We start from the raw sequence: 16,213 nt of genomic DNA, 5'->3' as shown, positions 1-16,213 counted from the left end.
TGTCCCCTGCGGCGCCCCGAGCCGCGGGGTCTCCGGGCCAGACTCGCCCTGACGCATGGACCCCAGAGGTGGCAACACTTTGTGTGAATAAAGTACTATGGACACGTGGAGGCTGCGTGTGCTGTTGTGCGGACCCCAGCGGCGCGCGGGCTTCCGGGGGGCGGGGCGTGACCCCGAGCCCGGCCGCCGGGGGGCGTGGCCACGCAGCGCCCGCCCCGCGTCCCGGGCCGCCGCTTCCGGCGCGGGAGGAGATGTGGCGGGCGTGCGGGGCGCTCCGGACGCGACCCCCGGGGGCCCGGGCCTGCGGCGGGGGCGGGGACGTGCCGTACGCGCAGGGCCAGGCCCCGGAGCCCCGGACGCGGGAGTACTTCTACTACGTGGACCACCAGGGCCAGGTGGGCGTGCGGCGGGGCCGCTTGGGCGGGCGGGGGCGGGCCGGGGCTCCGCGGGGGGAGGCCACCCCCCGGCCTGGGCGCACTCACGGCCGTCCCCGTCCGCAGCTTTTCCTGGACGACTCCAAAATGAAGAACTTCACCACCTGCTTCAAAGGTACGGCTGCAGCCGCCCCCCCCCGCCCGCGCCCCTGCGGCAGCGCCCGGGGCCGCGCAGGGCGAGCCGGGCAGGGGAGGGGCCCCGCGGCCGCGCGCAGCAACCGCGTCCTTCCCCTCCAGACCCACAGTTCCTGGTCACCTTCTTCTCCCGCCTGAGACCCAACCGCAGCGGCCGCTACGAGGCCTCCTTCCCCTTCCTCTCGCCCTGCGGCCGGGAGCGCAACTTCCTGCGCTGCGAGGACCGGCCGGTGGTCTTCACGCACCTGCTGGCCTCGGGCCCCGGGCCCCCGCGGCTGTCCTACTGCGGCGGCGGGGACGCCCTGGCCGTGCCCTTCGAGCCCGCGCGCCTGCTGCCCCTGGCCGCCAACGGCCGCCTCTACCACCCGGCGCCCGAGCGTGCGGGCGGCGTGGGCCTGGTGCGCTCCGCCCTGGCCTTCGAGCTGAGCACCTGCTTCGAGTACCCGCCCGGCGCGGCCGCGATGCCCTCGCACGTGCGCTGGCAGGGCCGCCGCCTCGCCCTCACCATGGACCTGGCCCCGCTGCTGCTGCCCGCCGCGCCGCCCTGAGCCGCCCCGAGCCGCCCCCACCCCCCCCCACTCCCCCCACCCTCCGGCCCGGCCGCGCTCCGCTGCGCACGCGCACCCGGAGAGCGCGCCGGCCGAATGCGCGTGCGCGGCAGAGGTGCACCGCGGCACCTGTCCGCCTGGCGCTGTCCGAGGTGCTGCCGCGTCCGGGGCCGCGACCGCGAGGAGGGGCGGAGTCGCGGCCCCTTCCGCTCCCTCCGCTCGCCTCGGGCCTCGGGCGGCCACCGGTTCAGGCCTCGCTCGCCGGCGACGCCGCGGACGCCGGGCCGGAGGAGCGCGGGGGGGGGGGGGCTCCAGTGCGCGTGCGCGAGCGGCGCCCGCCCCTCCCCCGCCCGGCGCTGCTAGTGGGGCCGGAGCGCCGTGGGCTCGGCGGGGGAGCCGCGCCGCGGGAGCGTCAGGTGAGCGGGCGCCCGATCCCAGGTCAGCGGGCGTGGGGGCGGGATCGCGGCCGGGCCGGCCCTGCCCCGCGCGCACCGAGAGGGGGAGGCGAACTGGCAGGGGCTACGCCCTGCCCTGCCCTGGGACAGACCCGCGCTGGAGGGGGAGCAGGTGACACCGCGAGGAAATCGAGGCCCGCGGCTCGGGCTCCGCCCCAGGGGGTCGCGGGGCTTCCTCGGCCCTCTGGTCTCCGCACAGATGGCGCGCTGGAGTCGGTGACAGCTGTCGCTGAATCCAGTGCGTGACGCCCCGCCCCCTGCCCAGCCGATTATAGGGCCGCCCGCCGGGTAAAAGGATTTCGGGGCTGGCCTGCCCACCCCTTCCCGCCCCGGACCCGGTCCCGGCCCTCTCCCTGCTCGGGCCCCTGTGTCCCAGTCAGCGCGCAGGGCCGTCCCTGGGAGCAGCAGTGCCCGGAATCCTAAGGAGGAAGCCGCGAAGCTCCTCTGCTTGAGGGCTTGCTGCCGGAGGCAGAGGGGGCAAAGCCCCGGCAAGCCTTTGGCTCAGGGGAGCGGGTCCCAGGAGCCCGAGGATGCCTTCCCGTCCTTGGGGTCCACACACACCCTCAGACACCCGGGAACTGCCCTGCTTGAGCCAAAGCTATTGCATTAAAACTTTTGCTGTGCGCACTTCATTTCTAGTGACTTTAAATAATTACGTGAGTTACAATTTAGAGCGCGATTTGAACAGACACCAAGGCCACCTGGTGCCTTTCCACAGGACTCACTCCTGCCGGCAGGGTCAATGGGCAGGTTTTGAGCGGGGACCATTTGAGGGCGGGCTGCAGGCAGGACAACAGCACACCCCGGTTTGCTGCCCCTGCTCCAGACTAGCTGGCTTCTCAGCCCGGGCCCCACCTTTAGCACTGGACTTCCTGTGCCTGGACCTAGACCCGGGCGTTCCGCTCGCCAGGACCACAGGCGTGTGAGCATAAGCCCCCGACACTAGGCATCCCTTCACAATTCAGCTCGCTGCTCCCAGAGCCGTGTGGGAAATGGCCCTACAAAACCGGTTGGTGGCCCAAGGCCCATCCTCACAACCCAGCTGTTCCACGGCCCAAAAAAGAGAAGCACCTTCCCGGGAGCCAGCAGGGAGGAGGACATGGCTCCTCAACTGAGGGTCTTGTCGTGTGCCACGTGCCCCCACTCTAGCAAGCTCCGAGACCCACCCTCAGCCGCCGGGGGCAGGGGCTGCACAAAACTGTGCTCGCATTTTACTGTGGTGGTTGGCTCCCGGGATGGGGACCACAGAATGGGTTCCAGGGACAGGACTGGACTTCATGAGGGGTCACACAAGGACACTGGGCCTTGTCTTGAGGGCACAAGCCTCATGCTCTGGACTCGGCTTTTGGAAGTTCCAGAGGAGAGCCCACCTGGACAAGGGAAATCGCCTTCCCAGAGCCTGTCCCCCTTCCAGCCTGGGCTTGGCTACCTGGGCCCGGGGCCTCCCACCATCATGTCCCCAAGCCCACACCCCAGGCAAGCAGCGGCTAGAGCGCAGGGAAGCCTGAGCTCGGTACTGCTGGGCAGGAAGCCCCTTAGGAGGAGAGCTGGGAGAGGGGGCTCAGGCAGGGTGGGGCCTACCACTGGGAACAGCGGGAACTGCCGTGGAAGCCTATGCCCCAGATGTCAGGGCTGTTCTGGTAAAGTTTTTTGTTTTTTTAATCAGTTGCTTGAACTGACTTATGACCTTTCAGATATTGCACCCGGGGTGCGGGCCTCCATCCACGTTCTCTGGTTCTCAAGTGTCAGGGGCCGGCACACCGACCTGTGTTTCAGGAGGCACATCCCATCCGGGCTGGACTATTCGGAGGCCCCGCTGGAGGCCTCAGCTTCGCGGTCGGCCGCCGGTCCCGTGGGAGATGGCCCCGGGGGCGCCCACGCTGCTGCTGCTGTGGCTGCTGTGGCTCCCCGGCTGCCCGCCCCGCGCTGCCGGCTGCCCGGCCGCCTGCCGCTGCTACAGCGCCACGGTGGAGTGCGGCGCCCTGCGGCTGCGCGGCGTCCCGCCCGGAATCCCACCCGGGACGCAGGTGGGCACCGCGTGGGGCCCGCGGCCCGGAGGGAGGGGCGTGTGGGCGCCCGGTGGAGGAGGGAGCCGCCTCCGCGGCGTGAACAGTCCCCGACCTCCCTCCGGCCCGCAGACGCTGTTCCTGCAGGACAACAGCATCGCGCGCCTGGACCCAGGCATCCTGGCGCCTCTCGCCGCCCTGCGCCGCCTCTACCTACACAACAACAGCCTGCGCGCCCTGGAGCCTGGCGCCTTCCGCGCGCAGTCATGCCTGCTGGAACTGGCGCTCACCGGGAACCGGCTGCGCGGCCTGCGAGTCGGCGCCTTCGCAGGCCTGGCTCAGCTGCGCGCGCTCTACCTGGCGGGTAACCAGCTGGGGCAGCTGCTGGACTTCACCTTCCTGCACCTGCCGGTGAGGGGCGCGGGCGGGACGGCGGGCGCCGGAGGGGCCTGCCCGGGCCTGCGCCTGTCCCCTGGGGCCCCTTCCCTGATGCCTCGCTGTCCCTTCAGCGACTGCAGGAGCTGCACCTGCAGGACAACAGCATTGAGCTGCTGGAGGACCAGGCCCTGGCGGGGCTCTCCTCACTGGCGCTGCTGGACCTCAGCAGAAACCACCTGGGCACCCTCAGCCGCGAGGCCCTCCGGCCCCTGGCCAGCCTGCAGGTCCTGCGCCTCACAGGTACCCCCGGGGGTCTCGTGCGGGGCATATTCCGGGCGCAGGCAGGTCAGTAGCAACAGGCCCGGGGGCAGCCGGGGCGGGCCGCAGGGGCTCCCAACTGCAGACCGTCCGACCCTCCTGGGGCCTGGGCCCCGCCCGCAGCCGCCACGAAGGCTGACGGGAGCGCGGCGCTGGGGCAGGCGCGGCTCGGGGAGCTTGCGCACGGCGGTCGGAGAGGCTCGGAGTCCCGGGCAGAGGCGAGGGGCTGGCCGGCCTTGGGGCCACCAGCGCAGGCAGGCAGGCAGCACCTGCATGGACGGCCCGGGCCGGCGTTTCCAGGACTTAGCGCCTGAGGATGCGGCTGACGGACCGCGGGGTTTAGTGCTGCGGCCCGTGCGTGCGGGCGCCGACGCTTCCGCCCCGATGATGGGATTGGTTCCAGGCAGAGACTTCAGAGCAGCAGAGGCTGAGAGATGAGCGGGCGGGGCGGGGCGGGGCCGCGCAGCCACAGGGGAGGGGAGAGCCTGCTCCCAGGAGCCAGCGCCCCTGCTCTGCCCGCAGAGAACCCTTGGCGCTGCGACTGCGCCCTGCACTGGCTGGGAGCCTGGATTAAGGAGGGCGGCCAGCGGCTGCTCAGCTCCAGGGACAAGAAGATCGTGTGCGCCGAGCCCCCACGCCTGGCGCTGCAGAGCCTCCTGGACGTTTCCGGCAGCAGCCTCATTTGCATCCCGCCCTCGGTGCACGTGGAGCCGCTCGAGGTGACGGCCAACCTGGGCGAGGACCTGCGGGTGGCCTGCCAGGCTTCGGGCTACCCGCAGCCCCTGGTCACCTGGAGAAAGGTGGCGCAGCCGCGCGACGGGCAGCCGCGGGCGCAGGCGCAGGCGGAGGGCGGGGCGCCGCGCCCCGGCGGCCCCGACACGGGCAGCGGCATGCTGTTCCTTAGCAACATCACTCTGGCCCATGCCGGCAAGTACGAGTGCGAGGCCTCCAACGCCGGCGGCGCCGCCCGCGTGCCCTTCCAGCTCCTGGTCAACCTGTCCCGGCCGCAGCCGCCGCAGCCCGCGCCGCCGCCGCCCCCGCCCGCCGGGCCCGTCAGCCACGAGCCGCTGCAGGAGGCGGGCAGCATGGCCTTCCGCGCCCTGGGCCTGGCCACGCAGACGGCCGTGGCGGCCGCCATCGCGCTGCTGGCGCTCACGGCGCTGCTGCTGGCCGCCATGATCTGCCGCCGGCGCCGCAAGCGGAAAAAGGCGCCGGGACCGCCGGGCGAGGGCGCGCTCTTCGTCAACGACTACTCGGACGGGCCGTGCACCTTCGCGCAGCTCGAGGAGCTCCGCGACGAGCGAGGCCACGAGATGTTCGTCATCGACCGCTCCAAGCCGCTCTTCGCTGACGTCCCGACGGAGGCGGCCGACGGTGCGGGGCCCGGGCTCCTGCTGCAGCCGCCCGCAGCCTACGAGATCCACTGCTGAGCGGCCGGGCCGAGGGGCGGGCGCGGGCTGATGACGTGGGCCGCGCGGATTGGCCGGCCGGCGGGCTCGGCCCGCGCATGCTCCGGCGCGCTCAGTAAAGGGTCGAAGCTGCGCAGTGTGCGGCGAGCCTGTGTGGGGTTTGGGGCCCCGAGGGCGCGGCGCGGGCACCTGCGGACCCCAGCTCTGCGGGGCCGAGGCGGCTCCCTGCACCCCTGCTGGAGGCCGCCCTCTCCTCCGGGCCGCCAGCCCGACGGGGCATCCCCAGGGTGGGCGGTGCAGGCGCCCGGACGGGCTGTGGGGCCGGTGGGAAGCCGGGGGAAGGGGGCCAGGGACAGCAGAGATAGTGACCAGTCATTCTAACCGGTGAGGACATAAAAAACCACCACAAATGTAAGTTCCAAACACACTGCACGTTTCTACCTTAACGACCCCTTCTGGCTCCAAAGCCCACAGGTGGCCTGGGTGCTGGGGCAGGCAGGACCATGAAAAGCCCCAGTGCATGGAGACCCAGTTCTCCTTGAAGCAGGTTCCTGTTCCAACCTTAAACCCGGAGCACGCAGCTCTCCTGGGACGGGCCTAGAGAACACTCTCTCTCGGCTGGCTTGCAGTTGGGACCCTACAAACATTCCAGAAGGATCAGAACCCCAGAGGGCAGCCAAGTGCACCATGATCAAACCTGGCCCGCAGGCCTGGAATCCAGCCCTGAAGCCCACAGTCAGTCAGGGGAATGGGTACAGCGGTGCAGGAAGCTTAGGAAGGCTCAAAGTGCCCAGGAGCAAGGAAACCCGAGCCCAGCGCCTCTGGGTCAGGCCAGGATCCCAGTGAAGGCTCTGTCTGCCTAAGGCAGGGAAGGATCTCCAGTAGCCCTGAACACCGGGACAGCCTGGAGATCATAGGCTGAAATAGTCTGCAGCCAGGCGCCCATAAATGTCTGTGGTCCAGAGCACATGAGCACGACCTGAGGCTAGTAGCAGCTGGTGCAACTCGGCCTCCACACGAGCAAACTTCTCCTCATTGATGGAAGCCTCCAGCAGAACAGAAGCAGGCGGTGGCCAGGGCAGGCCCTCATAACAGTCCACGGGGAAGGGGTGCACCACCGTGCGTAGCTCAGCCTGCACCACTGAATCTCGTAGGAGCTCCTTGAGGCCCGCCAGGGACAGCGGGTTGCCATAGAGGCCGAGGTAGCGGAGGCTGGTGCAGCGCGTCAGCACAGGGAGTGTGGCCAGCAGCTGGGTATCCGCGAGCTGGCACTCAGTTAGCTCGAGGTGCAACAGTGTGGCTGCTGCCGCCTGCAGTAGAACCTGGAAGGGCTCTAGTTGGCTGCCAGACAGGTCATTGCCACTGAGGTCCAACTTCTTGAGACGGACAGCGTGGGGGCTCTGGGCCAGAAAGCGCAGATCCTCAGGCAGCAGGGCACAGAAGGCCAGCTCCAGGCTCTCCAGGGGGCTCTGCAGGGTACTACAGGGGACATGTGCAGTCACAAACAGGCAGGGCCAGGGGAGGATCTCAGGGGGAGGAGGAGCAGGGTAGCAGTGGGGCTTGCTCACCTGAGCAGCTGGTCCAACCGACCCGAGAGGAGAGAGGAGCCCATGCTGAGCTCCCGCAGACAAGTGAAGCGGCCCATCTGGGCCAGGAAGTAACGGAAGTTGTCCTCACCATCCACAGAAGGCTGCCTGGAGTCCCCGTGCACATAGTGCAGCCGCAGGCTGGCCAGGTGCTGGAAGCGGGCCACATGTGGGATGATAACAGACAGGCCACGTAGACCCAAGTTGTTAAAGCGCAGGTCCACGCGGCGCAAGCAGCCCGCATCCAGCAGCTGCAGCAAAGCCACAGTGTTGCGCATGGGCAAGTCCTCGGCCCGCAGATCCCGGCAGCAGAGCCGCAGGGGACTGCCTACGCTGCTGCGGAGTGCCTCCCGCAAGAACGCGTAAGAGGCCCGGTTCACCCGCAGGTCCACACGAACCTCCACAGGAACAGGGGCCAGCCCAGGCTCCGCAGTCCCGCCTTGCTGCTGTGCTATACAGGTGCGGGCCACTGCCGCTGTGCAGTCCCACATGCTCATGGTGCCGGGGTCCTGCTCCACACCGTCGTCCAGAAGGCCTGTCATGTCCAGCACTCGCAGGGCATGCTTCCTGGGAGCACGAGTAGGCTGAAGCAGGAGACAAGAGCCCACACCCACTCCCAGCCACCCTGAGACAGAAACAACAGGCCTGTTTCCACCCTGAGCTCTTGCACTGGCCTGGAACCTCATGGGGGACCCTCTCCACCCCCCAGGCCTGAGGGCCCCCCAGATGAACCCATACCTGCAGAGAGGCTGTGTGCCAGCCTCGGTCTCCGGGGTGTGGAGCCGGGCTGTCAGCCCCAGGATTACAGCCTGCATGCTCTCTGTGCTGGGGCGCTCCTGCAGCAAGGCCCGACTGCAGTGGGCACATTCCTGCAACAGCTGCTGGAAGCTGAGCAGCGGGAAAGGCCATGTGTGCACCAGCTCGCGAAGCACAACAGTCTTCTTGTCCATGAAGGCCACCTTGAACAGCAGGGGGAAGAGCTCTCGAGGCAGCAGGGGCAGGGCCTGGCAGGCCGCTGGCTGGCACTGGAGCACCTGCCGCGTGCTCAGGAACACAAGCGTGTGCATGGCGCTGGGCCAGGCAGGAAGCCACCTGCAGGGAAGGGCCCTTCAGCAGGGAGGACAGACCCCAGGCCACCACCGGGCCACAGCCTTCTCCATCACTGGTGGTGAGAAAGCCCAGCATGGGACCGGGCACGGAGCTGGCACTCAGTGAAGGACTGTGGCACCGAAGAGCAAGCGTTAATTGCCTAGCAACGGTCTCAGTGGAAACAGGAACGAGGCCACCCCCCAGTTCCCTCCCTCCAGCCACACGGGGCCTCCTCAGGGAAACAGAGCCCTCAAACAGCCCAGCATCACATACGACCAGCTTGCCTGGATGTGCTTTTGATGGCTATTGCTCTGCGGGGCCTCCCTGCGCACAGCCTGTACGTGAGGCCTCCCAAATCACAAAGCTGCTTATCAGAGACCGTCTCTTCCTCAAAGGTAGAATAGAGCTCGGTCCTTCCCACACCCCCAAGCGCTGGAGGAGGTAGGACACTCCTAAGGGGCTGGAAACTGCATCACTAGTTGTGTACCGCCCCTGCCCCCCTCCCCCAGCTCCTGCAGGTGGTCCTCAAGAACCCAGGCAACCACTGCACCAGAGATACCAGCAGAGACAGAGAGGCCCGAGGGCGGGAACACGGGGTCCACACAGGCCTGATCCTCCGGCCCTACCTGCGGCCGGCAGTACTGCCAGGCACGGGGATCCCCGCAGATTCACAGGAAGCAAACCCCAGCCACCAAAGTCCTGGCCACCTGTCTGAACACCCCCTTTCCCCTCGACGACCACGTGATTCAGGAGGCCCCAGGCAGGGAAAGGCTCAGAGGAGGGGAGGCAGCGCAGAGCTGGGGCCCCGGGAAGCGCCCGCGGTGACGGGCACTTGGCCATCAGCTGCGCTCCTGACTCCAGCGGACTTACTGTGGGCCAAACACCGCATCCTCCTCATCCTCAAACTGCTTCCCAGCCACACCCCTGCAAGCACGTCAGAGCACTAAGACCTAAGCCTTACCACGCCAAGGTCACGGCCCCCGCGATGCGCTCGGGGCAGGGGAGCTCCGGCCGCACAGGCCCCGCCGCACAGGCCCCGCTCCCCGGCCTACGGCACGATGGAGGTCCTCCGGGCCCGGGGTCCGGAGAAGCCCCGGCCGCCGCCCCGGCCCTGCTCGGCCTGCAGGCAAATCTCGCGAGGACGACTCATACCTCGCCGCGACAGGACAGCCCCACCGAGCACCTGTCACGAGAGGAAGCGAGAGCAGCCACTGTGGTCGCCGTGGGAGGAGCCCCCGCGGGGCCGCCCCCGCCCCGCTCCCCGCGGCCTCCGCCCCGAGCCGCGGGGGACCCTCCACACGACGCCCTCCGCCTCCCGGACGTGCCGCGACCCCGCGGAGCCGGAGCGCCACCCCCGCGGCTGCAGGCCCTCCCTACGCCGGCTCCCGCCCCCGCCTCCCGGGCGGCGCCGCCCCCAGCGCCCGCGCCGTCCCCGGCCCGCGGCCCGCGCTCACCGGCTCCGCCACTGCCGCCACCGCCGCGGGCCCCGCCTCGCCGTCCGCCGCGCCCCGCCACCGCCTCCGCGCGCCGGGATGACGTGGCCGTCCCCCATTGGCCGCGCCCCCGGGCGCCGCGGATTGGCTGTCCCGCCGCCGCGGCCGAGCCGCCCCGCCTCCCGCCCTGCCCGGCGCCCCCATTGGCCGGCGGCCGCGGCGGCGGGAGGTTCGCGGGACCGGGCCGGCGTGCGGCGCCATGGAGCGGTTGCGGGACGTGCGCGGGCGGCTGCAGGCCTGGGAGCGCGCGTTCCGGCGGCAGCGCGGGCGGCGGCCGGGCCAGGTGCGGGCGGGCCAGGGGCGGGCGGGCCGGGCCAGGGGCGGGCGGCTGAGAGCTGACGGGCTCCCTCCGCAGGAGGACGTGCTGGCGGCGCCGGAGGAGACCCGCGGTGAGCGCGCGGGGCGGGGGGGGTGGGTGGCGGCGGAGCCCGGCGGCCCCGCTGACTCCTGGCCGCACCCGCAGCGCTCTACCGGGAGTACCGCGCGCTGAGGAGGGCCCTGGGCCGGACCGGCGGCGCGGGACCCCGCAGCCCCAAGCAGCCGCGGCCGACGGCGGAGGAGGTACCGAGGCCTGGGGTCGCCGGCCCGCCAGCCTCTCCGGGGCACGACCTGGGGCCGGGGGGGGGCTCGGACGCCCGCCGTGTCTCCCCGCAGATGCAGGAGCCCAGCTGCTGGGGGCCGCACCTGAGTCGGGCAGCGACGCGGAGGCCTCACGCCGCCGGCTCTGCGCCAGGCTCTGCGGGGGCCGTGGCCGACTACGGGGCGAGGCTTAAGGCCAACCTGAGAGCCACGCGCCAGGTGAGGGTCCAGGGCGGCCACCCCGCAGCCTTTCTCCCCAACCTGCCCGCACACGTGCCCTTCCAGCGGGGAGCGGGGCGACCCGAGACCCTCGAAGCCGACCTCGGGCTCCTCCCCCGCCCCTGTCCCAGGGCGGCCGCTCCAGCGGGTTTCGGAGGCTGCAGCAGCCCGCACCCGAGCCTCCTTCCTGGTCTGTGCTTCCCCCCTCAGGCCGGGCCAGCCCTGGGCGGTATACCCCGGCCTCCACGGAGACTCTCGTCCGAGATGCCCTTCCCGGGACCACCAGATGCAGGGGCTGCCCCCGTCTCTGCAGAAGTCAGCGAGGAGCTGCTCCAGCTTCCTGGGCCCCAGCCGAGACCAGGCCGCCTTCAGCAGCTGCAGGCATCCCTGAGCCTACGGCTGAGCTCCCTAGACCCAGGCTGGCTAGAGCGCTGTCACAGTGCAGCTTCAGATTGCTTGCGGGCTTCCGCGGCCTGCCAGCCCAGCCTGGGTGTAGAGGAGTCACAGCCTCTGACTTCGGGGGTCCCGTCGGTCCTTGGAGCCAGCCCTGGCCCCGAGGGTCGAGCCCTGCAGAGAGCTGCAGTTGGTGCAGGGAGCCCCGAAGCTGGCAACAGTCAAGGCAAGAAGCGAAGACGGACTAAGGAAACAGGAGGGGGTCCTGCACAGGCACAGCAGGATAGCGGCCAAGCGGGACCCCCGCCTGAGGAAGCCGGGGCTGTGGGACCTGCAGAAGACTGTCCGGGAGAACCCCTGAGGGTACAGCCTGCCAGTGGTCCCACAGCCACAAGGTACCACAGCTTCAGCCTCCCAGTGGGGTCACCGTGAACCGAGGTAGGGGCAGGCTTTGGGTACGACCCGCTCATACATCCTTTCTAGCTCAGCTGTGCGGGACCAAGGTAATTACGTTCGGCTCAACCTGAAGCAGAAACGCTACGTGCGAGGCCCAGCACGACGCGGCAGGCTCCTCCGCAAGCAGGTGAGGTAGTGGCAGGCGCTCCCTTCATCCCTGTCGCCTTTCGCCTTGTGACGTTCCTTTGTGGCCCTCAGATGTGGAAGCAGAAGTGGCGGAAGAAGGGGGAGCATTTTGGAGGCAGCCAAGCCCGAGCCACAGCCGACGATTCTTGCTTCCGATGTGGGCAGCTCGGCCACTGGTCATCCCAGTGCCCCCAGCCAAGTGAAGTCTCCATTCCAGGTGAGAGGTCACGCTAACCCTGTTTAGAGAAGAGTTGTACTCCGGTGGGGGGAGGGGGGCAATTGTAGCTCAAGTTAAGCTCCTTGTATCTGACACAGAGCCTACCTGGGGCCCCCAGACGAGCAGCGAGAAGGAAGAGGAGGTGCAGCCCCAGCTCACCCCAGAGGAGGGCCCCCGGAGGACGGGCACCACCAGCTGCCGGCTCCCTGGTGAATGAGGGGGCGGAGGGCAGGCTGCGGCCCGCCCGGCTCATCTGAGCCTGGAGCTCCCACACCACCTTCCCCTGTCTGTTCCCAGTGAGTGAGGAAGACACGGAGCCCGCTGGGCCTGAGCGGTTGGTGACCACGGAGCGGCCGGTGCTGCAGGCCCCCTGCCCACCCCCCACTGTGCCACCACTCTACCCACCAGGGCCCTCGGGGCAGGTGGCAGGTGAGCAGGAGCCTGGCTGCCCAGAGCCTTCGCTGGGGGGTGGGGACCACTTGGAGCCGTGCTGGCCAACACCTGTGTCCACAGAGACCCCAGCTGAGGTGTTCCAGGCCCTAGAGCAGCTGGGGCACCGGGCCTTCCGCCCCAGGCAGGAACAGGTGGTCATGCGCGTCCTCTCTGGTGAGCTCGGCTGCCCCGGGGGACAAGGCGAGGTCAGGGCCTGGCCACAGAGCAGCAGTACTGACCCCTGGTCCCTCCAGGCATGTCCACGCTGTTGGTGCTGCCCACTGGTGCTGGCAAGTCTCTGTGCTACCAGCTTCCCGCGCTGCTCTACGCCCGGCGGAGCCCTTGCCTCACGCTGGTCATCTCTCCCCTCCTGTCGCTCATGGACGACCAGGTGCACAGACCTTGCCCGTGGGTCCTCTGATCCTTTGGGGCTGCTGCTTGTTGCCCGACCGGAGCTACGCAGAGCTGCGTCAAGGCCTGGCAGTGGCCCGAGGGCAGCTGGGACACGGCTGCTCAGGCGGGATTCCCCCAGGGAGAACGACCCTGGGGAGGGGGCAGCCCGTCTGCTCCCGGGGCTCCTGAACTAAGGCTCCCCGATGGCCCTGAGTCTGTAGTCATGGGGTCCGTGACCTGAGCTTTTTGTTCCTGGGGCACCCAAGGCCGAGGGCAGCAGCTGTCAGGCTGAGCAGATGAGGGGCCTGTGAGGAAGGGCCATCCGGTTGTCACCCTGTACCCACAGGTGTCCAGCTTACCCCCGTGCCTGAAGGGGGTCTGCATCCACTCGGGCATGAGCCAGAAGCAGCGCGAGTCGGCCCTGCAGAAGGTGAGGGGCCTCACGTGGCAGGACAGGCAGGGGGGCAGCCGGCCCTCGGTGACACGCCTGACCTTGCGTCTTCAGGTTCACGCGGCCCAGGTGCAGCTGCTGGTGCTGTCACCCGAGACGCTGGTGGGGGCTGGGGCGGGGATGCCTGGCCACCTCCCTCAGCTGCCTCCGGTCGCCTTCGCCTGCATCGATGAGGCCCATTGCATTTCCCAGTGGTCCCACAACTTCCGGCCCTGCTACCTGCGTGTCTGCAAGGTGAGCCTCAGAGGTGCGCACGGGCAGGCCAGGGAGGGGGGTTGGGTCCCTTCACAGGCACTGCTCCCACACAGGTGCTGCGGGAACACATGGGCGTGCGCTGCTTCCTGGGTCTCACAGCCACGGCCACACGCAGCACCGCAAGAGATGTGGCCCGGCATCTAGGTGTGGCCGAGGATCTGGTCCTCAGGGGGCCAGCCACCGTCCCCAGCAACCTGCACCTCTCTGTGTCCAGGGACAGGGACCCAGACCAGGTAGATGAGCACCCTGGGCCAGGTAGGGGCACTGCCTTGTGATGACCCCTTCCTGAGCACTGTCCCCCACTAGGCTTTGGTGACGCTGCTGCAGAGTGATCGCTTTCGCGCTCTGAGCTCAGTCATCGTCTACTGCCACAGACGCGGGGACACAGAGCGAGTTGCTGCGCTGCTCCGCACCTGCCTGCGTGAGGCCTGGGACCTCAGGCCTGGAGGTGAGGTCAGCAGGACTGTGCCCTGCACCCGCCCGCCCACCCCCCCCCACATCCCAGCCAACCACCTGTGTCTTCCCCCGCAGGCCAGTCCGAGGCTGTCGCCGAGGCCTACCACGCCGGCATGTGTCCGCGGGAGCGGCAGCGCGTGCAACAGGCCTTCATGGAGGGCCGGCTGCGGGTGGTGGTGGCCACGGTGGCTTTCGGGATGGGGCTGGACCGGCCAGACGTGCGGGCTGTGTTGCACCTGGGGCTGCCTGCCAGCTTCGAGAGCTACGTGCAGGCTGTGGGCCGGGCCGGACGTGACGGCCAGCCTGCACACTGCCACCTCTTCCTGCAGCCCCAGGTTCTCACCTGCCCCACTCAAGCTCCACCCAGCCCAGCCCACCCCACTCCGCCCCACCCCATAGCCACGTGTCCACGGCCGTTCTCTTGCAGAGCCAGGACCTGCAGGAGTTGCGCAGACACGTGCACGCTGATGCCACGGACTTTCTCACTATGAAGAAGCTGGTCCAGCGCGCATTCCCGCCCTGCACCTGCACCCATGCCCCACGGCCTTCGGAGCAGGAGGGAGCCAGGAGTCAAGAGCAGCCTGTGGCCCCATCCCCGACGGAGGCCGAGCAACCCAACAGCAAAGGCACAGCCCGGTGCCCAGGCCACACGCGGGCACTGCCCATGCAGGCACTGGTGGAAGCCCTGGACATGCCTGAGGAGGGTGAGGACCTGGGGGCAGGGGTGGGCACCCCCCTCATGCCCATGTCCCCACGTCCCCACGGCCCCTGAGCCCTGCTCTGCCTGCAGCCATCGAGACCCTGCTGTGCTACCTGGAGCTACACCCGCAGCGCTGGCTGCAGCTGCTGCCACCCACCTATGCCCAGTGCCGCCTGCACTGCCCTGGGGGCCCCACCCAGCTCCAGGCCCTGGCCCGCAGGTGAGCACGTGTCCCACCCCCGGCTGGGGCCCGGGACACAGGACTGGAACTGCTAATCATATGTCCCTCCCCCTGGCCCAGGTGCCCCCTGCTGGCTGTGTGTCTGGCCCAGCAGCCAGCGGATACCACAGATGGGGGAAGCTCTTCTGTAGAGTTTGACGTCTTTAACCTGGCTGACTCGCTGGGCTGGAAGCTGGGCCGCGTGCGGCAGGCTCTCCGTCAGCTGCAGTGGGACCCGAAGCCCAGGACAGGTGCGCCCTGCCCCCAGCCCAGCCCACAGCCCTGCCCAGCCCCCAGGCCTGCGTGCCACCTGCTTGCCCGTGTCTAATGAGCTCTCTGGCAGGTGCACATGGGGGCACGGGGGTGCAGGTGGAGTTCGGGGAGCTCGCCTTCTGTGTGCACAGTCCTGGGGACCTGACTGCCCATGAGAGGGACCAGATCTGTGACTTCCTGTATGGACACATACAGGCCCGAGAGCAGGAGGCCCTGGCCCGCCTGCGCCGCACCTTCCAGGCCTTTCTCAGGTAGGGGAGGGGTGGGCGGGGGCTGGGGCAGGCGTAGTGAGCCGCTCTAACGGAACCCTGCTCCACAGCGTGGCCTTCCCCAGCTGCGGGCCCTGCTTGGAGCAGCCTGATGAGGAACGCAGCACCAGGCTCAAGGCTTTACTCAGCGGCTACTTCGAGGAGGAGGAGGAGGAGGGTCCAGGGGGCTCGGAAGATGAGCAGGGCCTGGAGCCCGGACAGGAGAAGGTGGGTGCTAGTCCCTCTTGGGATTGTGGAGAGAATACAAGCCCGCAGCAGGGTTGGGAGGCCACGGGCACGCATGGGTGCGCACACATTCACACGCTCCACTGCCACCACCCATAGATCCAGGACTGGGAGGACCAGGTTCGCCAGGACGTCCACCGCCTGCTGTCCTCATGGCCAGACCAGCAGTTCTCAGGCAGGGCCGTGGCCCGTATCTTCCACGGCATCGGTGAGGGCCCGGGAGGCTGGGCTCGGACCGGGCAGGGGCTAGGTGTGGGGCTAGGAGCCAGGCCTGGCCCAGAGTCCTCAGGGCCGCGACCCCTTCCCACCACAGGAAGCCCCCGCTACCCGGCACAGGTGTACGGGCGGGACCGGCGCTTCTGGAGGAGATTCCTGCACCTCAGCTTCCAGGCCCTGATGCGCATAGCCACAGAGGAGATCCTGCGGTGCGGCCCCTGACCACCCTGCTGGGGCGGGCCCTGCTCCCTCGTGTCACGACAGGCACGCGCTGGGGGCTGCGTGGCCAGTGTGCAGGGAGCCCGGTGTGGACTTTGTCAGGGGAAAAGGGCACAGATGTCCACGACAGTGACTGATGACCCTGGGCAAGGCCCACCACCAGAAGTGTGGGAGCAAGGATGCCCCAAAATGCAGAATAAAAAATGCTCAAGCCACTCTTAGGAGCCCTCTTTTCTGAACAGGCGGCCCCTACGGTGTTGGGA

At 69.1% G+C, this 16,213-nt stretch overlaps 4 protein-coding genes across 10 annotated transcripts; 3 read left to right on the top strand and 1 right to left on the bottom strand.

Annotated features, from left to right (window-relative positions):
- The first annotated feature begins 229 nt into the window (after positions 1-229).
- On the top strand, positions 230-1,117 carry C13H8orf82 (chromosome 13 C8orf82 homolog). The gene is made up of 3 exons (XM_038555875.1): positions 230-395; positions 501-549; positions 672-1,117. The coding sequence occupies exons 1-3, from the start codon at positions 252-254 to the stop codon at positions 1,115-1,117; spliced, it is 639 nt and encodes a 212-aa protein (XP_038411803.1). The 5' UTR covers positions 230-251.
- LRRC24 (leucine rich repeat containing 24) lies at positions 341-5,775 on the top strand. 4 transcript variants are annotated; one of them, XM_038555868.1, is made up of 6 exons: positions 341-395; positions 501-549; positions 3,267-3,599; positions 3,711-3,989; positions 4,088-4,256; positions 4,797-5,767. In XM_038555868.1, exons 3-6 carry the CDS (start codon positions 3,432-3,434, stop codon positions 5,702-5,704), a joined length of 1,524 nt encoding a protein of 507 aa, XP_038411796.1. In that variant the 5' UTR covers positions 341-395; positions 501-549; positions 3,267-3,431; the 3' UTR covers positions 5,705-5,767. The 4 variants fall into 4 exon arrangements, with proteins under 4 accessions (XP_038411796.1, XP_038411795.1, XP_038411794.1 ...); XM_038555867.1 differs by lacking the exons at positions 341-395; positions 501-549 and adding an exon at positions 1,404-1,533; XM_038555866.1 differs by lacking the exons at positions 341-395; positions 501-549 and having other exon boundaries at positions 1,540-3,599; positions 4,097-4,256; positions 4,797-5,775.
- Positions 5,776-6,095: 320 nt separating this feature from the next.
- On the bottom strand, positions 6,096-9,866 carry LRRC14 (leucine rich repeat containing 14). 4 transcript variants are annotated; one of them, XM_038555869.1, is made up of 5 exons: positions 9,813-9,866; positions 9,320-9,541; positions 8,008-8,361; positions 7,252-7,836; positions 6,096-7,162 (listed from the first exon to the last, which is right to left on the bottom strand). In XM_038555869.1, exons 3-5 carry the CDS (start codon positions 8,334-8,336, stop codon positions 6,595-6,597), a joined length of 1,482 nt encoding a protein of 493 aa, XP_038411797.1. In that variant the 5' UTR covers positions 8,337-8,361; positions 9,320-9,541; positions 9,813-9,866; the 3' UTR covers positions 6,096-6,594. The 4 variants fall into 4 exon arrangements, with proteins under 4 accessions (XP_038411797.1, XP_038411799.1, XP_038411798.1 ...); XM_038555871.1 differs by having other exon boundaries at positions 7,252-7,853; positions 8,008-8,228; XM_038555870.1 differs by having other exon boundaries at positions 8,008-8,228.
- A 184-nt stretch (positions 9,867-10,050) lies between these two features.
- Positions 10,051-16,166, top strand: RECQL4 (RecQ like helicase 4). Its single transcript, XM_038555073.1, has 19 exons — positions 10,051-10,240; positions 10,315-10,649; positions 10,860-11,437; positions 11,526-11,625; positions 11,697-11,841; positions 11,940-12,050; positions 12,139-12,447; positions 12,528-12,664; positions 13,013-13,351; positions 13,426-13,605; positions 13,679-13,820; positions 13,904-14,163; positions 14,256-14,532; positions 14,619-14,748; positions 14,830-14,999; positions 15,092-15,272; positions 15,341-15,497; positions 15,615-15,723; positions 15,829-16,166. The coding sequence occupies exons 1-19, from the start codon at positions 10,051-10,053 to the stop codon at positions 15,951-15,953; spliced, it is 3,975 nt and encodes a 1,324-aa protein (XP_038411001.1). The 3' UTR covers positions 15,954-16,166.
- The last annotated feature ends 47 nt before the right edge of the window (positions 16,167-16,213 follow it).

The sequence above is a fragment of the Canis lupus genome, chromosome 13, assembly GCF_011100685.1.
Source record: "Canis lupus familiaris isolate Mischka breed German Shepherd chromosome 13, alternate assembly UU_Cfam_GSD_1.0, whole genome shotgun sequence".
In the NCBI taxonomy this organism is placed as follows: Eukaryota; Metazoa; Chordata; class Mammalia; order Carnivora; family Canidae; genus Canis; species Canis lupus.
Note: the sequence above shows the minus strand (reverse complement) of the source record. Positions and strands in the feature narration are given on the sequence as shown.

What these genes read in the sequence shown, in the direction of transcription:
- LRRC24 (XM_038555865.1), top strand. Translation starts at nt 3,255, where the DNA reads ATGACCTTTCAGATATTGCACCCGGGGTGCGGGCCTCCATCCACGTTC. An exon ending in GAATCCCACCCGGGACGCAG is followed by an intron (nt 3,600 to 3,710) that starts GTGGGCACCGCG and finishes TCCGGCCCGCAG; the next exon opens with ACGCTGTTCCTGCAGGACAA. An exon ending in GCAGGTCCTGCGCCTCACAG is followed by an intron (nt 4,257 to 4,796) that starts GTACCCCCGGGG and finishes CTCTGCCCGCAG; the next exon opens with AGAACCCTTGGCGCTGCGAC.
- LRRC14 (XM_038555873.1), bottom strand. Translation starts at nt 8,454, where the DNA reads ATGCTGGGCTTTCTCACCACCAGTGATGGAGAAGGCTGTGGCCCGGTG. An exon ending in GGCACACAGCCTCTCTGCAG is followed by an intron (nt 7,854 to 8,007) that starts GTATGGGTTCAT and finishes CTCCTGCTTCAG; the next exon opens with CCTACTCGTGCTCCCAGGAA. An exon ending in CGGTTGGACCAGCTGCTCAG is followed by an intron (nt 7,163 to 7,251) that starts GTGAGCAAGCCC and finishes TGTCCCCTGTAG; the next exon opens with TACCCTGCAGAGCCCCCTGG.
- C13H8orf82 (XM_038555875.1), top strand. Translation starts at nt 252, where the DNA reads ATGTGGCGGGCGTGCGGGGCGCTCCGGACGCGACCCCCGGGGGCCCGG. An exon ending in ACGTGGACCACCAGGGCCAG is followed by an intron (nt 396 to 500) that starts GTGGGCGTGCGG and finishes CCCCGTCCGCAG; the next exon opens with CTTTTCCTGGACGACTCCAA. An exon ending in CTTCACCACCTGCTTCAAAG is followed by an intron (nt 550 to 671) that starts GTACGGCTGCAG and finishes CTTCCCCTCCAG; the next exon opens with ACCCACAGTTCCTGGTCACC.
- RECQL4 (XM_038555073.1), top strand. Translation starts at nt 10,051, where the DNA reads ATGGAGCGGTTGCGGGACGTGCGCGGGCGGCTGCAGGCCTGGGAGCGC. An exon ending in GCAGGCTCCTCCGCAAGCAG is followed by an intron (nt 11,626 to 11,696) that starts GTGAGGTAGTGG and finishes TGTGGCCCTCAG; the next exon opens with ATGTGGAAGCAGAAGTGGCG. An exon ending in CCGTATCTTCCACGGCATCG is followed by an intron (nt 15,724 to 15,828) that starts GTGAGGGCCCGG and finishes TTCCCACCACAG; the next exon opens with GAAGCCCCCGCTACCCGGCA.